Consider the following 15,162-nt stretch of genomic DNA (forward strand, 5'->3'; position numbering starts at 1 on the left):
TTCTTCCGGATTTACGGTGTTTACAGATCCCAGCGTGCTCGCGGGGCGTGTGTGGGCATGTGAGGACACTCCTCCTCACCAATCAGTGCACAGGGGAGTGTCTGCTCACGCCCCCAGCCCCACTCGGCTCGCTTCAGCCCTACTCCAAAACCGTGCGAGTTTTGGGTGCTAAGCAGGGCTGAAGCGAGCTGAGTCGTGCTGTTCTTAGATAGTCGAAACGCGAGCCGTGTCGGACTGAAGTGAGCTGAAAAAGGGTAGTGGAAAAGGGCCATAGGTGTACCCCGCCTTTTGCCCGTAGTCAGCTGGGATAGGCTCCAGCTTGCCTGCGACCCTGTAGAACAGGATAAAGCGGCTAGAGACGATAAGATGAGATTTTTTTCCCTTTGTGACGGTCACGGAGGTGATCTGATCCATTTAAATAGTTGCCGGAACACCGAATGAAATGAAAATAGCTGCCGGATCCGACAACGGAGCAAAAACATGGCTGAATCCTGAATGACTCCTATTTGTATAAATAGGGCACTACATAGGCAGCAGTGGTAGTTTCTTTTTCCCTGACATGGAAGCGCACTTGTATGCTGAGGAGGAAAGCAATTTGCATTACAGCCCTGAGGTGGCTCGGCTCAGCTTTCCCTTTCGGGCGCTCTCGTTTTCTGTTAGAATTTGGTAAAGAAAAAAAATAAATAAATATTATTTACCAGCTTACCGGGTCCATGAACATAAATCTGACAGCTAACAAGGTCGGGATATAAACGAATCGAATACAAACCACCCGCCGGGACTCCTACTTATGCGGCTCCAGCTTATCCTTGAAGCTGGAGTCGCAGCTGGATGAAACCGGCAGCGCGCAGGAAAATAGTGCCAAGCGATTTCGAGGTCTGACTTTTTATTTGGCAACGGTTTTGTGATGCAAATATATCACTCTTTTGAACACATACTGTTTTGAGATGAAAAACGTTTTACTTTCGTGACCCCAACAAACTTGCCGGACTACTTTCATCTGGACCAAAACTGGACAAGAACTGGACTCACAGGATGCTGTCAGGGGTAAGTCAGTGTGTTTGTACGACACTATTGATGGGGATGCCATACAGATTCATGTCAAAAATCCCGAACTATCCCTTTAAGCCCTGTACGCCAGTATCTCATCTCATTATCTCTAGCCGCTTTATCCTTCTACAGGGTCGCAGGCAAGCTGGAGCCTATCCCAGCTGACTACGGGTGAAAGGCGGGGTACACCCTGGACAAGTCGCCAGGTCATCACAGGGCTGACACATAGACACAGACAACCATTCACACTCACATTCACACCTACGCTCAATTTAGAGTCACCAGTTAACCTAACCTGCATGTCTTTGGACTGTGGGGGAAACCGGAGCACCCGGAGGAAACCCACGCGGACACGGGGAGAACATGCAAACTCCGCACAGAAAGGCCCTCGCCGGCCACGGGGCTCGAACCCAGGACCTTCTTGCTGTGAGGCGACAGCGCTAACCACTACACCACCGTGCCGCCCTGTACGCCTGTATACTAGGTTTATTGAATCAAATCCGTATAAAATACAGACATTCCGTATAGGTTGACATGTATGGGTGTGTCTGCCCTGGGCAAGACTGTGCTGGTGTAGGTGCTGCGCTTTCTTTCCGCAGTTTACAGATCTCCATGTGGATCCATGTTCCGAGTGTAAAGCTCCAGTTCAGGTTTTCCGGCAGTCAGAGCGGAGTTGTGCTCTCTCCACGCCGCTCTAGCCAGCCGGGGCATTTCGCTCTGATTGCTCTCGGGGAAAGAAAACAAACCCCACGCACGCACACACTTTCTGATCGGCTTTCTTCCGGATCGTGTCCCTCTGTGAGCTCCGTGTTTGGTGCCCGCACTGAGCCGGGATGGATTGATGTGATTTTTTTCCGCCTCGCCAAGTTTTGTGTTTCCGGCGCCGCTCTATGTTTCTCGGGGCGACTTTTCCGAAGTGAGCGGCTCGCGGATGGTTCTGGAGGCGCGCGGCGGGGTGTGAACCGTGTGATCGGGGACCGGATTCCAGCGCGGACTCCGCGGACTTTTGTTCTGCTGTTTGTTGGAAACGAAGCAAACAGTGTGTGTGTGAGAGAGAGAGAGTGTGTGTGAGAGAGAGTGTGTGTGTGTGTGTGTGTTTGAGCTGGAAGTGATGGCGGAGCGGGGAGCGCGCGTGCTCCTCTCTCTCCTCTGCCTCACCTCTGCGTGCTCGCTCGCGCCGGCACGCGCTCACAAAGGTAAGTGCGGGGGAAATGCGCGCGCGTTTGGAAGTTGTTTTGTTAGTTTAGTTTAAATTAGTGATTGATGTTTGTAATCAGAGCGACACAGAGCTGCACACAGAGCTGCACACTCACTGCTCACTCACTGCTCACTCCAGCTCCAGCACAGCACACTCACAGCTGGGAGCCTTGAACACCGAGTGGGGCTCTCTGCTTCAGGGCCAGCGTTCAAGTTACTGCCTGCTTGCTTTCTTTTATTGATTGATTGATTTGCACATTGATAAAGATATGGAACCCACTTGGGGGAAAATCACTGTGTCATGAGAACATCATGACTTTGTATCTCATATTTATCATGGTGTTTCATATTAATGAACACATTTTTCTCTCCGAATTTTGACTTGATATTTCATTATTCTGAGATACTAAGTCTTAATTCTGAGATAGTATCTCATTAGAGTTTGGAAATCATTATTAGGAGATAAACTCGACGAGATCCCTTTTTTTTTGAAAATCATTACGAGATAGTGCGTCTTAATTATAATATAGGCTGTCATGATGAGAAGTCTTAATTATGAGATATGAGATCTCATGATGAGATAGTAAGCCTTAATTATGCGATAGTGCGTCTTAATTATAATATAGGCTGTCATGATGAGAAGTCTTAATTATGAGATATGAGATCTCATGATGAGATAGTAAGCCTTAATTATGCGATAGTGCATCTTAATTATAATATAGGCTCATGATGAGAAGTCTTAATTATGAGATATGAGATCTCATGATGAGATAGTAAGCCTTAATTATGGGATAGTGCGTCTTAATTATAATATAGGATCTCATGATGAGAAGTCTTAATTATGAGATATAAGATCTCATGATGAGATAGTAAGCCTTAATTATGCGATAGTGCGTCTTAATTATAATATAGGCTCTCATGATGAGAAGTCTTAATTATGAGAGATAAGATCTCATGATGAGATAGTAAGCCTTAATTATGGGATAGTGCGTCTTAATTATAATATAGGATCTCATGATGAGAAGTCTTAATTATGAGATAGTACATCTTAATTATAATAGGATCTCATGATGAGATAGTAAGCCTTAATTATGCGATAGTGCGTCTTAATTATAATATAGGATCTCATAATGAGAAGTCTTAATTATGAGATGAGATCTCATGATGAGATAGTAAGCCTTAATTATGGGATAGTGCGTCTTAATTATAATATAGGCTGTCATAATGAGAAGTCTTAATTATGAGATATAAGATCTCATGATGAGATAGTAAGCCTTAATTATGCGATAGTGTGTCTTAATTATAATAGGATCTCATGATGAGATAGTAAGCCTTAATTATGCGATAGTGCGTCTTAATTATAATATAGGATCTCATGATGAGAAGTCTTAATTATGAGATATAAGATCTCATGATGAGATAGTAAGCCTTAATTATGGGATAGTGCATCTTAATTATAATATAGGATCTCATGATGAGAAGTCTTAATTATGAGATATAAGATCTCATGATGAGATAGTAAGCCTTAATTATGCGATAGTGCGTCTTAATTATAATATAGGATCTCATAATGAGAAGTCTTAATTATGAGATAGTGCATCTTTATTATAATATATGAGATCTCATGATGAGATAGGTGTCTCATTATGAAATTGAAAATCATTATTAGGAGAGAGGATCTCATTATGAGAGGATCTCATAGTGAGGTTTTTAAAAAAAAAATCATTACGAGGTAGGCTCTCATAATGAGATAGTAAGCCTTAATTATGAGATATTAAAGCTTAATCATGAGATAGCAAGTCTTAATCATGAGATTGAAAATAATAACATGAGAGGATCTCATTATGAGAGGATCTCTACTAATTATGATAGATCTCATATTATGACTTTGTCTCATAATTTGTGAAAACTATTTCATTATTATGATTATTAAGTCATTATTAGAAGAATTTGAGTCATAATTATGAGATGCCTTCTCGTTATTATATGGGCTTCCATACAAAGAAATACAGTTGTGCTGTGCTGTTTTTCTACTAACACACACACACACACACACACACACACACACACACACCCCTCATCTAATGTTACTGCCTTCACTAATTCACATTCATTTATATCAGTAAAATAACTAAAGCATACTAAATTTGAGTTCACTAATAAGCGTTAAGTGCTTGGAAATAAACTCTTGTTAGATATTCTCATTTTTTTTTTCTATACACGCTTTTCCATCACGTTAGGAGTGAAGTAGAGAAGTCAGCGTTGCTTTAAAGAGGAAAGAAAATATTCAAATGCTATGAAAGTAATTCTGTTTAATGGTGAGGTCGCACTAGAGCTATTTTGTTAATATTATGACACATGGCATTAATGTTCTTGCTTTATAAAAGCACATTGATGAGTTGGTGTATGTATAAGACATGCAAGTACATGGTACTTGATTGGATTATCAGAGAACAATGACTCATGCATGATAAAATATCCATTTATGCTTTTTGGTTGAGGTGATTATTTCCGAATGGCAAAACTCTCCGATAAACACAGAACAGATGTTTAACCTGATGAAATCTCTGCCTACGAGTTTTTCCTACGGTATCTGAGTAATGCCTGTGCATGAAAACACTTTTTCCTTTAATTCTGTTTAAAATGTGAATGACGTAAAGGGAGAAAAAAAATACCCTGCAGTTTGTTTCTCGGCTGTTGCGTTTTGATATCGCGTCTGATGTGTGCTTGTTTGCTCGTGTTGGCAGAAGATGAATAATCCAAGATGCCTTGCGTGAAGCTGATAGACAAGGCCTGAATCCAGTCCGGGGACGTTTTGTGTTTGGGAGCTGATGAAAGCTGCTGTCCTGCCCAAGAAGCACCGTGGTTCTTGTGGCTGAAAGAAATCCAGGGTTTTGCTGCAGATCAGTACAAAAGAGACGGATGGGGGGCTGGGTGGAATGGGTAGACTGTGTCTGGGAAGTAATAAAAGCAGGAGATTAAGGGGGAACGGGGAGTCCCTTTGGGAGTTTTGATTGGTTCCAGAGAATTGGCCGGGGATCTGTGTGCGAGCAGCGAGTTTCAAATTACTAACTGTTGGGTGCCCGTCTGCAAATATCTGTTTATTTGAAACATGGCTTTGAGGTCTAATGTGAACCATGAGTAGTGTAAAGGGTTTGGTTGTATGGAGTTGATGACAGAGTTGTACGCTGCTATCTTTTTTGGGTTTTTGGACCCAAAAGGAGGAAAAAAATGGGCTTGGAGAGTTTGGACGGTTCCCCTTTTAATAAACCATCATGCGAATGGAAATCCCGTTTGCACTGTTGTATTGCGTTAATTTTGTCTTTATACAACGGGTTTAATCACTTTCTGTGCAATGTATTAGAAATGTCTTACCTCTGACCTATCCATTTTTAGTTCTCGAGTATGCAATACTTTTGTCTTAATACGAGAGATCGTGATCTATTTTTCCTGTTGCCGAGACCTGCTGCGTTCAGCTAAAATTTCTTTCTTATGAAGGTCTGGGTAAGCGTCCAACATGCCTGAGTGACTTCTCCAGTTAATTTTTAATGCATAACCATTTGATTAATTGTTGGCTATAAAGAAGTCGAGTTGGAGTTATGGGTTGGTTTTTATTTATTTATTTTTATATAGCGATGCCGCCTACTTTTGACTCGAGACACAGACATGTGTCAACTGACGTGTGTTTACAATTTGAGAATAAACACGCAATTCTCTCTGGCTGTTCTGCTTTTCATCGCCGACTTCTTTTTTTAAACAATCCATGTCGTCAGTCGACTGATTTGACCGGCGAAAGTAAACAAAATGAATTCTCTCTAGCCCTGTAGTTAGATTCTGGCCCCACGAGCTTCCTTCAGCTAATACTTTAAATAAATGCATGTGATTGGGTAAAACGCAACAGCGGATCTGCTCCAGAAATTGTGCTTTTTAGCTCATCCAGGCGCAGGCCAGCCCTGATGAGCTTATGCGATCACGCGTCGTTCGTCATCCATTGTCGTCTGTCCACAATTTACAAAAATAGGTACCCTATGGGTACATGTGGCTACTGCTTATAATAAATAAAACTGTTTTCTGATCCCATGTCCATACAGTAAATACACTACCGTTCAAAAGTTGGGGGGTCACTTTGAAATGTCCTTATTTTTGAAAGAAAAGCACTGTTCTTTTCAATGAAGATCACTTTAAACTAATCAGAAATCCACTCTATACATTGCTAATGTGGTAAATGACTATTCTAGCTGCAAATGTCTGGTTTTTGGTGCAATATCTCCATAGGTGTATAGAGGCCCATTTCCAGCAACTCTCACTCCAGTGTTCTAATGGTACAATGTGTTTGCTCATTGCCTCAGAAGGCTAATGGATGATTAGAAAATGCTTGTACAATCATGTTAGCACAGCTGAAAACAGTTTAGCTCTTTAGAGAAGCTATAGATAGTTTTCACATGACGTCACAGAGTCGGGGATTCCCTAGTGGCGGCCATCTTGCGGGTCAAGCTTACCGTACGGGTGACTGAGCACACATTGTAACGCGCGAGTACAAAGTCTTCAAAAGAACCCAAGCAGGCTATTTAAAGCTAGCAATGGTGCACACCTGTTGTATTCACGGCTGTCGTAATAGGTCAGATGATGAAGTCAAGCGGAGCTTTTATGGAATTCCCACTGTACGGGAGCACGAAGGCGAGCAACTCGGCATACAAAGGAGAAATCTATGGCTTGCGGGAATCAACCGCAAGGATTATCAGCCTTCCAAACACAGCAAAGTCTGCTCCGATCATTTTATAAGTGATAAGTTGTTTAAATAAACAATCAATTGTGTTTAAGTTTGTTTTTGGAAACCAAAACATGTGAACAATCTCTGGAGAATGCCTAACTGGAACCGCTGGGTGTACGTTTACATTGTAATGTACACTTAATATCGCTCGTTTGTCACGTTTCTATTTGAAACTTGTCACTTCACTCACGCAAGGGTCATTTTTGAAAAACATTTTAGGTCTATTCTGTATGATTTTGATTTGTGTTTGGGATGTAAACAGCGCGTCTTTTGGCGGATGCCGCTTGAATCGCGCAGATCCGATTTTTTTTTTTTTTTTAGGGGGGCGTTGGAGTGTCTGATTATAATCTCATCTCATCTCATTATCTCTAGCCGCTTTATCCTGTTCTACAGGGTCGCAGGCAAGCTGGAGCCTATCCCAGCTGACTACTGGCGAAAGGCGGGGTACACCCTGGACAAGTCGCCAGGTCATCACAGGGCTGACACATAGACACAGACAACCATTCACACTCACATTCACACCTACGCTCAATTTAGAGTCACCAGTTAACCTAACCTGCATGTCTTTGGACTGTGGGGGAAACCGGAGCACCCGGAGGAAACCCACGCAGACACGGGGAGAACATGCAAACTCCGCACAGAAAGGCCCTCGCTGGCCACGGGGCTCGAACCCAGACCTTCTTGCTGTGAGGCGACAGCGCTAACCACTACACCACCGTGCCGCCCCTGTCTGATTATAATTTCAAAGTAAATTCTGTATTAAAATTACTAAATAAGCAAATCCGTTACAGTCCATGAAACAGGAAGTATAAGGATGAGAAAAAAACAGTTTAAATCGGAAAGCTGTGCACATTTGCGCAGTCCTGCACACCGCTCGGGCTGCGGAAATGTGCACAGCTTTCCGATTTTAAACTGTTTTTTTCTCATCCTTATATTTCCTGTTTCATGGACTGTAACGGATTTGCTTATTTAGTAATTTTAATACAGATTTTACTTTGAAATTATAATCAGACACTCCAACGCCCCCCCCCCCCCAAAAAAAAAAAAAATCGGATCTGCACGATTCAGGCGGCATCCGCCAAAAGGCACGCTGTGAATATATAAAGTTGTACATATCAGACAGCCTTTAAAGTTTGATGAAGTCAGTTTCAGGCTTTGGAGCAGGCTTTGGCAGTTTCAGGCTTTGGCAGCCCAGCATAGTCACTTGAAATTGCATCTTTGTCCACTTCGTAGGGGTCAATTCCCCCAATCAAGGCCAGTTTGGCTGCATACCGATGTCGTCTAATGTATCTATATACTTCTGTTTGCTTGATTTTGCCGACATTGATCTTTATTTTAGAAAACTGACTATTCAACTTCATAAATTCGTCCGAGATAACGTAGCCTGTAGTGGCGATGGTCCGTTTTGTTTGCCCCGCAAGACGGCAGCTGGGGGGCGTTCCCCAGAATGCCGTGACGTCAGTGAAAACTATCTATAAAACTGACCTTCCTTTGAGCAGATTGAGTTTCTGGAGCATCACATTTGTGGGGTCGATTAAATGCTCAAAATGGCCAGAAAAATGTCTTGACTATATTTTCTATTCATTTTACAACTTATGGTGGTAAATAAAAGTGTGACTTTTCATGGAAAACACAAAATTGTCTGGGTGACCCCAAACTTTTGAACGGTAGTGTATAGCACACACACACACACACACACACACACACACACACACACACATATATATATATTTGCTCTGACGCAGTAGCCACAAAAATGAAGCGTAATCCAAAAATGAACAATTTAAAAATCACAGAAGTAAAATATACCAAGTGTCTGTACTTTTATATTGTTCTATTCTTACTTCTTACAGTTTTCAAAACTGAAACCTCCGAACCGAGGCTGACATACAGTACACACGCTTGTCACCATGACCGAAACTCTTATTTCCCGGAAAAGGCCCGGCGCTAGAGCTCAGTGGTCTGAATGCTCTTTTCGACAACTTCCTGTAACAACTCGGAAGCGCATCACATCTCCATCATGCATGGGACCACTGGCCGAAGAGGGCGAGGAAAAGGGGACAACCTGGAGTATGTTTTAAAATAAGAATACACTTTCCCTCGGTAATAAGCTTAAACGTGTCTGAAAGCGATTTCTTTAGTCTAGTCCATTTATTTCGAATGGTGAACCAAATTGTATACACTCACCAACCATTTTAATAGGAACACCTGCATGCGTATGCGCAGTGCGCTATTGTTATACTCATTCTTGCATTCTTACAACACGATGACATCGTGGCTACAGCTTCTATGAGGCGGTAGCCACAAAAATGGCTACTCCTCCTTAACGATTGATCAGATTTCGCTCAAACTCGCATACAATGTTCCCCAGTTGGGTGTGCATAAAATTTGTCAAGACGGTGGCGCCACCTGTCGTATTTACGATTTTATGGGCGTCTTCATATTTAGAAAATTAGATTTGCTGAACAGCGGTCAGATTACATGGTTCTGTTTGTTGAAATACTTTACCGGGTGTGCATCCAGAACACAGTCCCCGCTGGTGGCCCGTTTCATTGTCAGCCATCAGTGATGTGATGTTATTTTTCCAAGACTGCATAGGTTAATTTATCAGTTCTCATCTCATTATCTCTGGCCGCTTTATCCTGTTCTACAGGGTCGCAGGCAAGCTGGAGCCTATCCCAGCTGACTACGGGCGAAAGGCGGGGTACACCCTGGACAAGTCGCCAGGTCATCACAGGGCTGACACATACACTACGTTCACACTGCAGGCTGAAGTGACTCAAATCCGATTTTTTCGCCCATATGTGACCTGTATCCGATCTTTTATTGACAATATGAACGACACAGATCCGATTTTTTTCAAATCCAACCCAGGCCGTTTGGATATGTGGTCCTAATTCCTATCCGATCTTTTCATATGCGACTTCAGTCTGAACCGCCAGGTCGCATTCATCCGACTTACACGTCATCAACAAGCCACAAACGTCACTATTCTGCGCTGAAGTAGGCGGCGGGTCTCTCGAAAAAAGTTACAACAACATGGCTTTGATGTTCCTTTGAATGGAGGTTGCAGTCACTACCCCGCAGAACGCCTGAGCCAAAACCCTTGCCCTCTTCCTTCTCGACCTCCTCCTTAACATCAGGCTATTGTGCATGTTCTGGCTCCGTCGCAACAACAGCTGCATCATCGCCAGGTACTCCATGCTGGCTACTGTCATACACAGGAAACTTTAGGTTACTTCCGTAAACACTGGCCGTGCTCACTGCGTGTGACGTCGTCGTATCCTGCAATGCGCATGCGGAACACTTTTAGGTCGCTTTTCGTTCATACTGAGGATCACATACAAGTCGCATATATTTGTTAATGTGAACGACCTCACAAAAAAATCGGATTTCACAAAAAATCGGAATTGAGCATTAAGCCTTGCAGTGTGAACGTAGTGATAGACACAGACAACCATTCACACTCACATTCACACCTACGGTCAATTTAGAGTCACCAGTTAACCTAACCTGCATGTCTTTGGACTGTGGGGGAAACTGGAGCACCCGGAGGAAACCCACGCGGACACTGGGAGAACATGCAAACTCCGCACAGAAAGGCTCTCATCGGCCACGGGGCTCGAACCCGGACCTTCTTGCTGTGAGGCGACAGCGCTAACCACTACACGACCATGCCGCCCTAATTTATCAGTTGCTGTTGTTATTAGTGTTGCAGATATTACCCATTGTCAATCCTGATTATGCAGAAGGCAACAAAATGCAAATGGGTTTTCAGTATATTGCAGTCGTAATATGTAGCACGTTGTAAATAAGTGCGTGATATTTGATTTGAAATGGATTCTGTTATGCCTCTGTAAATGTCTGTTTTGTAATATATAATTAAATATGACTCGCGCGAAGATTGTCATGAGTCGGTGAAATCGTTAAACAGGGCAGCCAAAAATACGTCTTCGGGCCTGATTGCACTGAAGGATAACCATGTTTTGCTACAGGCTGCCATGCTTCTGTCATGTCCCTGTGAGCTTGTTTCTGTCAGCTGAGTAGATGTTCAGTTTGTCTGAGCTTTGCTACTGAATGCATTTTTTTTTTTGTCTTGATATTGCCTCAGCTTGTTTGTTGAATAGAGTCCGTATCGGCCCATTAAGCTGCATTACGCTCGTTATCGTAAGTCATGATAACTGGTTCTGTTTTGAAATATGTTTGTTTTCAAATGTCACAAAAACAACGAAGATCAATGTCAGCGTAATAAATTCAGAATTGTCATCAAGTGAATCTTTCCTTCTGGAGGCAGGACATGACAGTAACCCCCAGCTGAGAGATCCAGCCTTGGGTTTGCTTTATTAATTTAGATGGACAATAGGCTCTTGGCTAATTGCCTCGTGTGCAGATGAGGGCTTGCAAAAAGAATTTTAAATGAACCATGATTGACAGTGTACGATTTCTGTCGCCATGGACGAGAAAACTCGCTGGCAGGAAGCCACGTCTCATTCTTGGGGGTAAAAGAGATGCGTGCTGGTCATCTACAGCTTGCTGTTCCCGAGAGCTGTCAGTCTGAGGTTAGGAGGAGGGGCTAGAGTTGGCACAGAGACACGCAACATGGTAAGTCTAAATATCAAGAGACTCGTGCTCTTTGCTTGCAAAGAAGCTTAATGGATGAACAAAAAACCTGTCTGAGTCGGGTCTAAAGCTGCATATACCGTAGGGAGTAGGTATTTCTACATGTATTCTTTTGGCATACTGATTTAGCCAAAGCATACGGATAAGCAGTTTGGCATTAAGGGTGTTCCTCAAGGGTCTAGTAGTGGGTCTGTGGCATTTGAATTCGCAACCTTTCAGTTGCTAGCACAGAATCCTAAGCACAGAGCTCTGAGGCTCTTCATATAAACAGAGGTCAACTACATATTCTGTATTCTGACTGCAAAGACTCTGTATTGAGGTATTTCACCTGACGTCACAGGGTCACGTGATGCCCCGGTGTCCGCCATTTTGGACGGCAAGCTAGCTAATGTCAACAACAGTAGCTAGTATGTTACTGTAGCAATGTTTACGTTCAGTCATTTGGATGACTGTTAAAACCTTTCAGTCTCAGGTTTTTCCTTTACTGGATTTACTAGTTTACTGAGCCAGCCAGCCCCGGAGCAGCGCTAGCTAGCCGGCCAGCCAGCCCCGGAGCAGCGCTAGCTAGCCGGCCAGCCAGCCCCGGAGCAGCGCTAGCTAGCCGGCCAGCCAGCCCCGGAGCAGCACTAGCTAGCCGGCCAGCCAGCCCCGGAGCAGCGCTAGCTAGCCGGCCAGCCAGCCCTGGAGCGCGCTCAGTAAACTAGTAAATACAGTAAAGGAAAAACTTATAATGGGCCATGTCTCAACAGACTAAGAAGTTATTTCAATGACATTTAATAACATTTTGTTTATCCTGAGGACCGAAAGTAAATGAAAATGTGAACAAATCTTAGCTGTCAGTGAACAATCCTGGTGTTAGCAGGTAAACATCATTCTCTAAGCCTGCTAACCTCAATTTTTGCAAATACCTCTCCCTCTGCTCGCCCTGTAAATGCCCTACGTCGCTGGATAGTGAAGGTGTTTTCTGCATCTCGCTCCTTTTTCTTTTATGTTTTTCGTTTGTCGCCTTCCTCGCATTCAAACTGATTTGAGCCGTGACGTCCAAAATGGCAGCATCACATGACTTGGTCACGTGAGTGAAATACCTCAATAGAGATCTTGCAGTCACGTGACCGGAAAGTACACAGCCGCCATCTTGTCGGTAAAAAACACAGCTGAATACTGCTGCACTCGTGTACAGAATGGATCAATTTCAACCGACGGACTACACGGCTCATTTTTCTAATGAATAGAAAACTAGATATATGTCTAAAATAAACGATCTACAGATTAGTGACCCTTATGGCTTTCCGGATGGAGTTTTCACGACCGTGTCAGTGGATATGGAACTGCCAGAGGTGGAATACCCAGACGTGTATGATTACCTCATTAACTTTCCCTCGCTGTTCAGTGGTGAAGCACTGCGTGCTTATAAATCTCTGGACAGTTATCTTTACAGAAATTCAGGATTTGTCAGCGACTCAGATGTGGCATCTTGTAAACAAGAAAACAATCCTCATTGGACGGGTAAGTCACTTAAGTATTGAGTATAGCACTGACCAGCCGATTATAGAATAGAATAAGGTAATTCCAGCTGTAATTCCAAATCGTCCGTCTTGTTTACCATGGATCTGGCGTTGGAGAGGTAGAGGCTTAGCGGTGGAGATTTGAGTGGCTGTTTTCTGAGCTTAGTCAACAGGCCGGCTCTGCTTGCAGCCTCGCTTTTGCTTCCTCTCCCGGCGCCGCCTCCTTCGCTTTGCTTCCGATAACAATCCACGGAGACCCCGCTGGTCTCGCTATCTCGTCCGGAATGTTGTGCATGCGATGGAAATCGCTACAAACCGTCATTTTCTGCTGGAAACCAATGTCCAGTAAGTTCATACGGTTGTAGTGGATATTGAAGTCCGGTACAGACGAACAACACGCAAAAATACACACAAAAAACATAAAAAACGTGCACAGGTAGGGAGAGCTTGTAGTCGCAGCCGTTGTAGTAGAATTGTGTATATAGTAGGGTTTTCCAGAAGAAAAGGTAGAAGTAGAAGGCGGAAATATGGCGTTTGACCGACAAGATGGCGTCTGTCACAATCTGGATCGGCTGTGACGTCACATGCAAGTGCTCCATATGGTGTTTGAAGGAAAACAACTCTCCCGTTGTCAGGCGCCGTCCCAAAATCACGCCCGCAGGTGGATTGGTGATTCTGTTTGAAATTGACCTGTTTGAAAGTGTGTGTGTGGTGCTCTGTTGCCCCTTTTCCACCAAAGCAGTTCCAGGGCTGGTTTGGGGCCAGTGCTTAGTTTGGAACCGGGTTTTCTGTTTCCACTGACAAAGAACTGGCTCTGGGGCCAGAAAAACCGGTTCCAGGCTAGCACCAACTCTCTGCTGGGCCAGAAGAAAGAACCACTTACGTCAGTGGGGGGGCGGAGTTGCTAAGACCAACAACAATAACAAGACCGCGAAAGATTGCCATTTTTAAGCGACGAGAAGCAGCAGCTGTACAAACGCGAGGTCATTTATTATTATTGTTGTTGTTGCTGCTGCTGCTTCTTCCGTGTTTTTGCTTCGATATTCGCGCCAAGGTTTATGCAAACGTAGCGACGTAACTGACGTATACAGCAAGGTAACTGATGTATACAGCGACATAATGACGTGTCTTCCGGTAGCACCGCGAGCGATGGAAACGCAAACTGGTTCTCAGCTGGCTCGCAAGTTGAACGAGTTGTGAACCAGCACCAGCACTGGCCCCGAACCAGCCCTGGAACTGATTTGGTGATAAAGGGGTATGTGATGGACTGGCCCCCATATCCAGTGTGTATTCCCATCTCATGAACAGGGTTTCTGGGATGGGCTTTGTATCCCCCGCAACCTTGACCAGGATAAAGTAGTTACTAAAGATGAATGAATGAAGGGAACAAAGAAAGAAAAATGAGAATGTTTGAGGCGAGTTGTCGCAGATACACTAGTTTGGTTCAAACTTGAATATGCTCAATGGCGGCTTTGTAAATAATGATTATAATATGAATAGACAGCAATCACATTTTGGCGTCGTAGCCTGCATTTCCAGCATCTGGCATGAGTTACACCCGGGCTGTCTAATTGTTGGTTGGAAAATTCGTATGCTTAAAATTCAAACGCTTGAGCACCAAATCTGAAAATGGGGTTCAGAAACAGTGCGTCATTAAAAAAAAAAAGTTCATGGTCGCATTCTTTTTTTCTTGTTTCCTTTTACTTTTCAAATGGTTGCCAAGTCTGAATTTGGGTGGTAGTTCGATAGTTAGCCTCTCCTTCATCCCAAACAACTATGAAGCAATGGTCTTCCCTGTAGCTGTTAATTGTGAGCTTCTCCCGCCATGTCCCCTGCCAGCTTTCAGCAGCTGGCACAGAGTACAGTGCTTGTGAGCTGTGAAAAGTTCCTGCTCAGTGGAGTGAAGCTTGGCCCTGACTTGACTACATTGAGGTCATTTTCCCTGCTTCCCTGCTTGGAGATGAGGAAACCGTGCTGAGCAAATCTTTATGCAAGTTAAATTTGGACCTGAGAATCTGA

At 43.7% G+C, this 15,162-nt stretch overlaps 1 protein-coding gene across 7 annotated transcripts in view; it reads left to right on the plus strand.

Moving 5' to 3' along the window:
* The first annotated feature begins 1,712 nt into the window (after nucleotides 1-1,712).
* Nucleotides 1,713-15,162, plus strand: part of neo1a (neogenin 1a) — a 444,233-nt gene continuing 430,783 nt past the window's right edge. For all 7 annotated transcript variants that reach the window (XM_060940914.1, XM_060940915.1, XM_060940916.1 and 4 more), the window contains exon 1: nucleotides 1,713-2,246. In XM_060940914.1, coding sequence (XP_060796897.1) covers nucleotides 2,162-2,246 — 85 coding nt within the window. In that variant the 5' untranslated portion in view covers nucleotides 1,713-2,161. The remainder of the gene's footprint in view (nucleotides 2,247-15,162) is intronic.

This window comes from Neoarius graeffei, chromosome 15 (genome assembly GCF_027579695.1).
Source record: "Neoarius graeffei isolate fNeoGra1 chromosome 15, fNeoGra1.pri, whole genome shotgun sequence".
Lineage (NCBI taxonomy): Eukaryota > Metazoa > Chordata > Actinopteri > Siluriformes > Ariidae > Neoarius > Neoarius graeffei.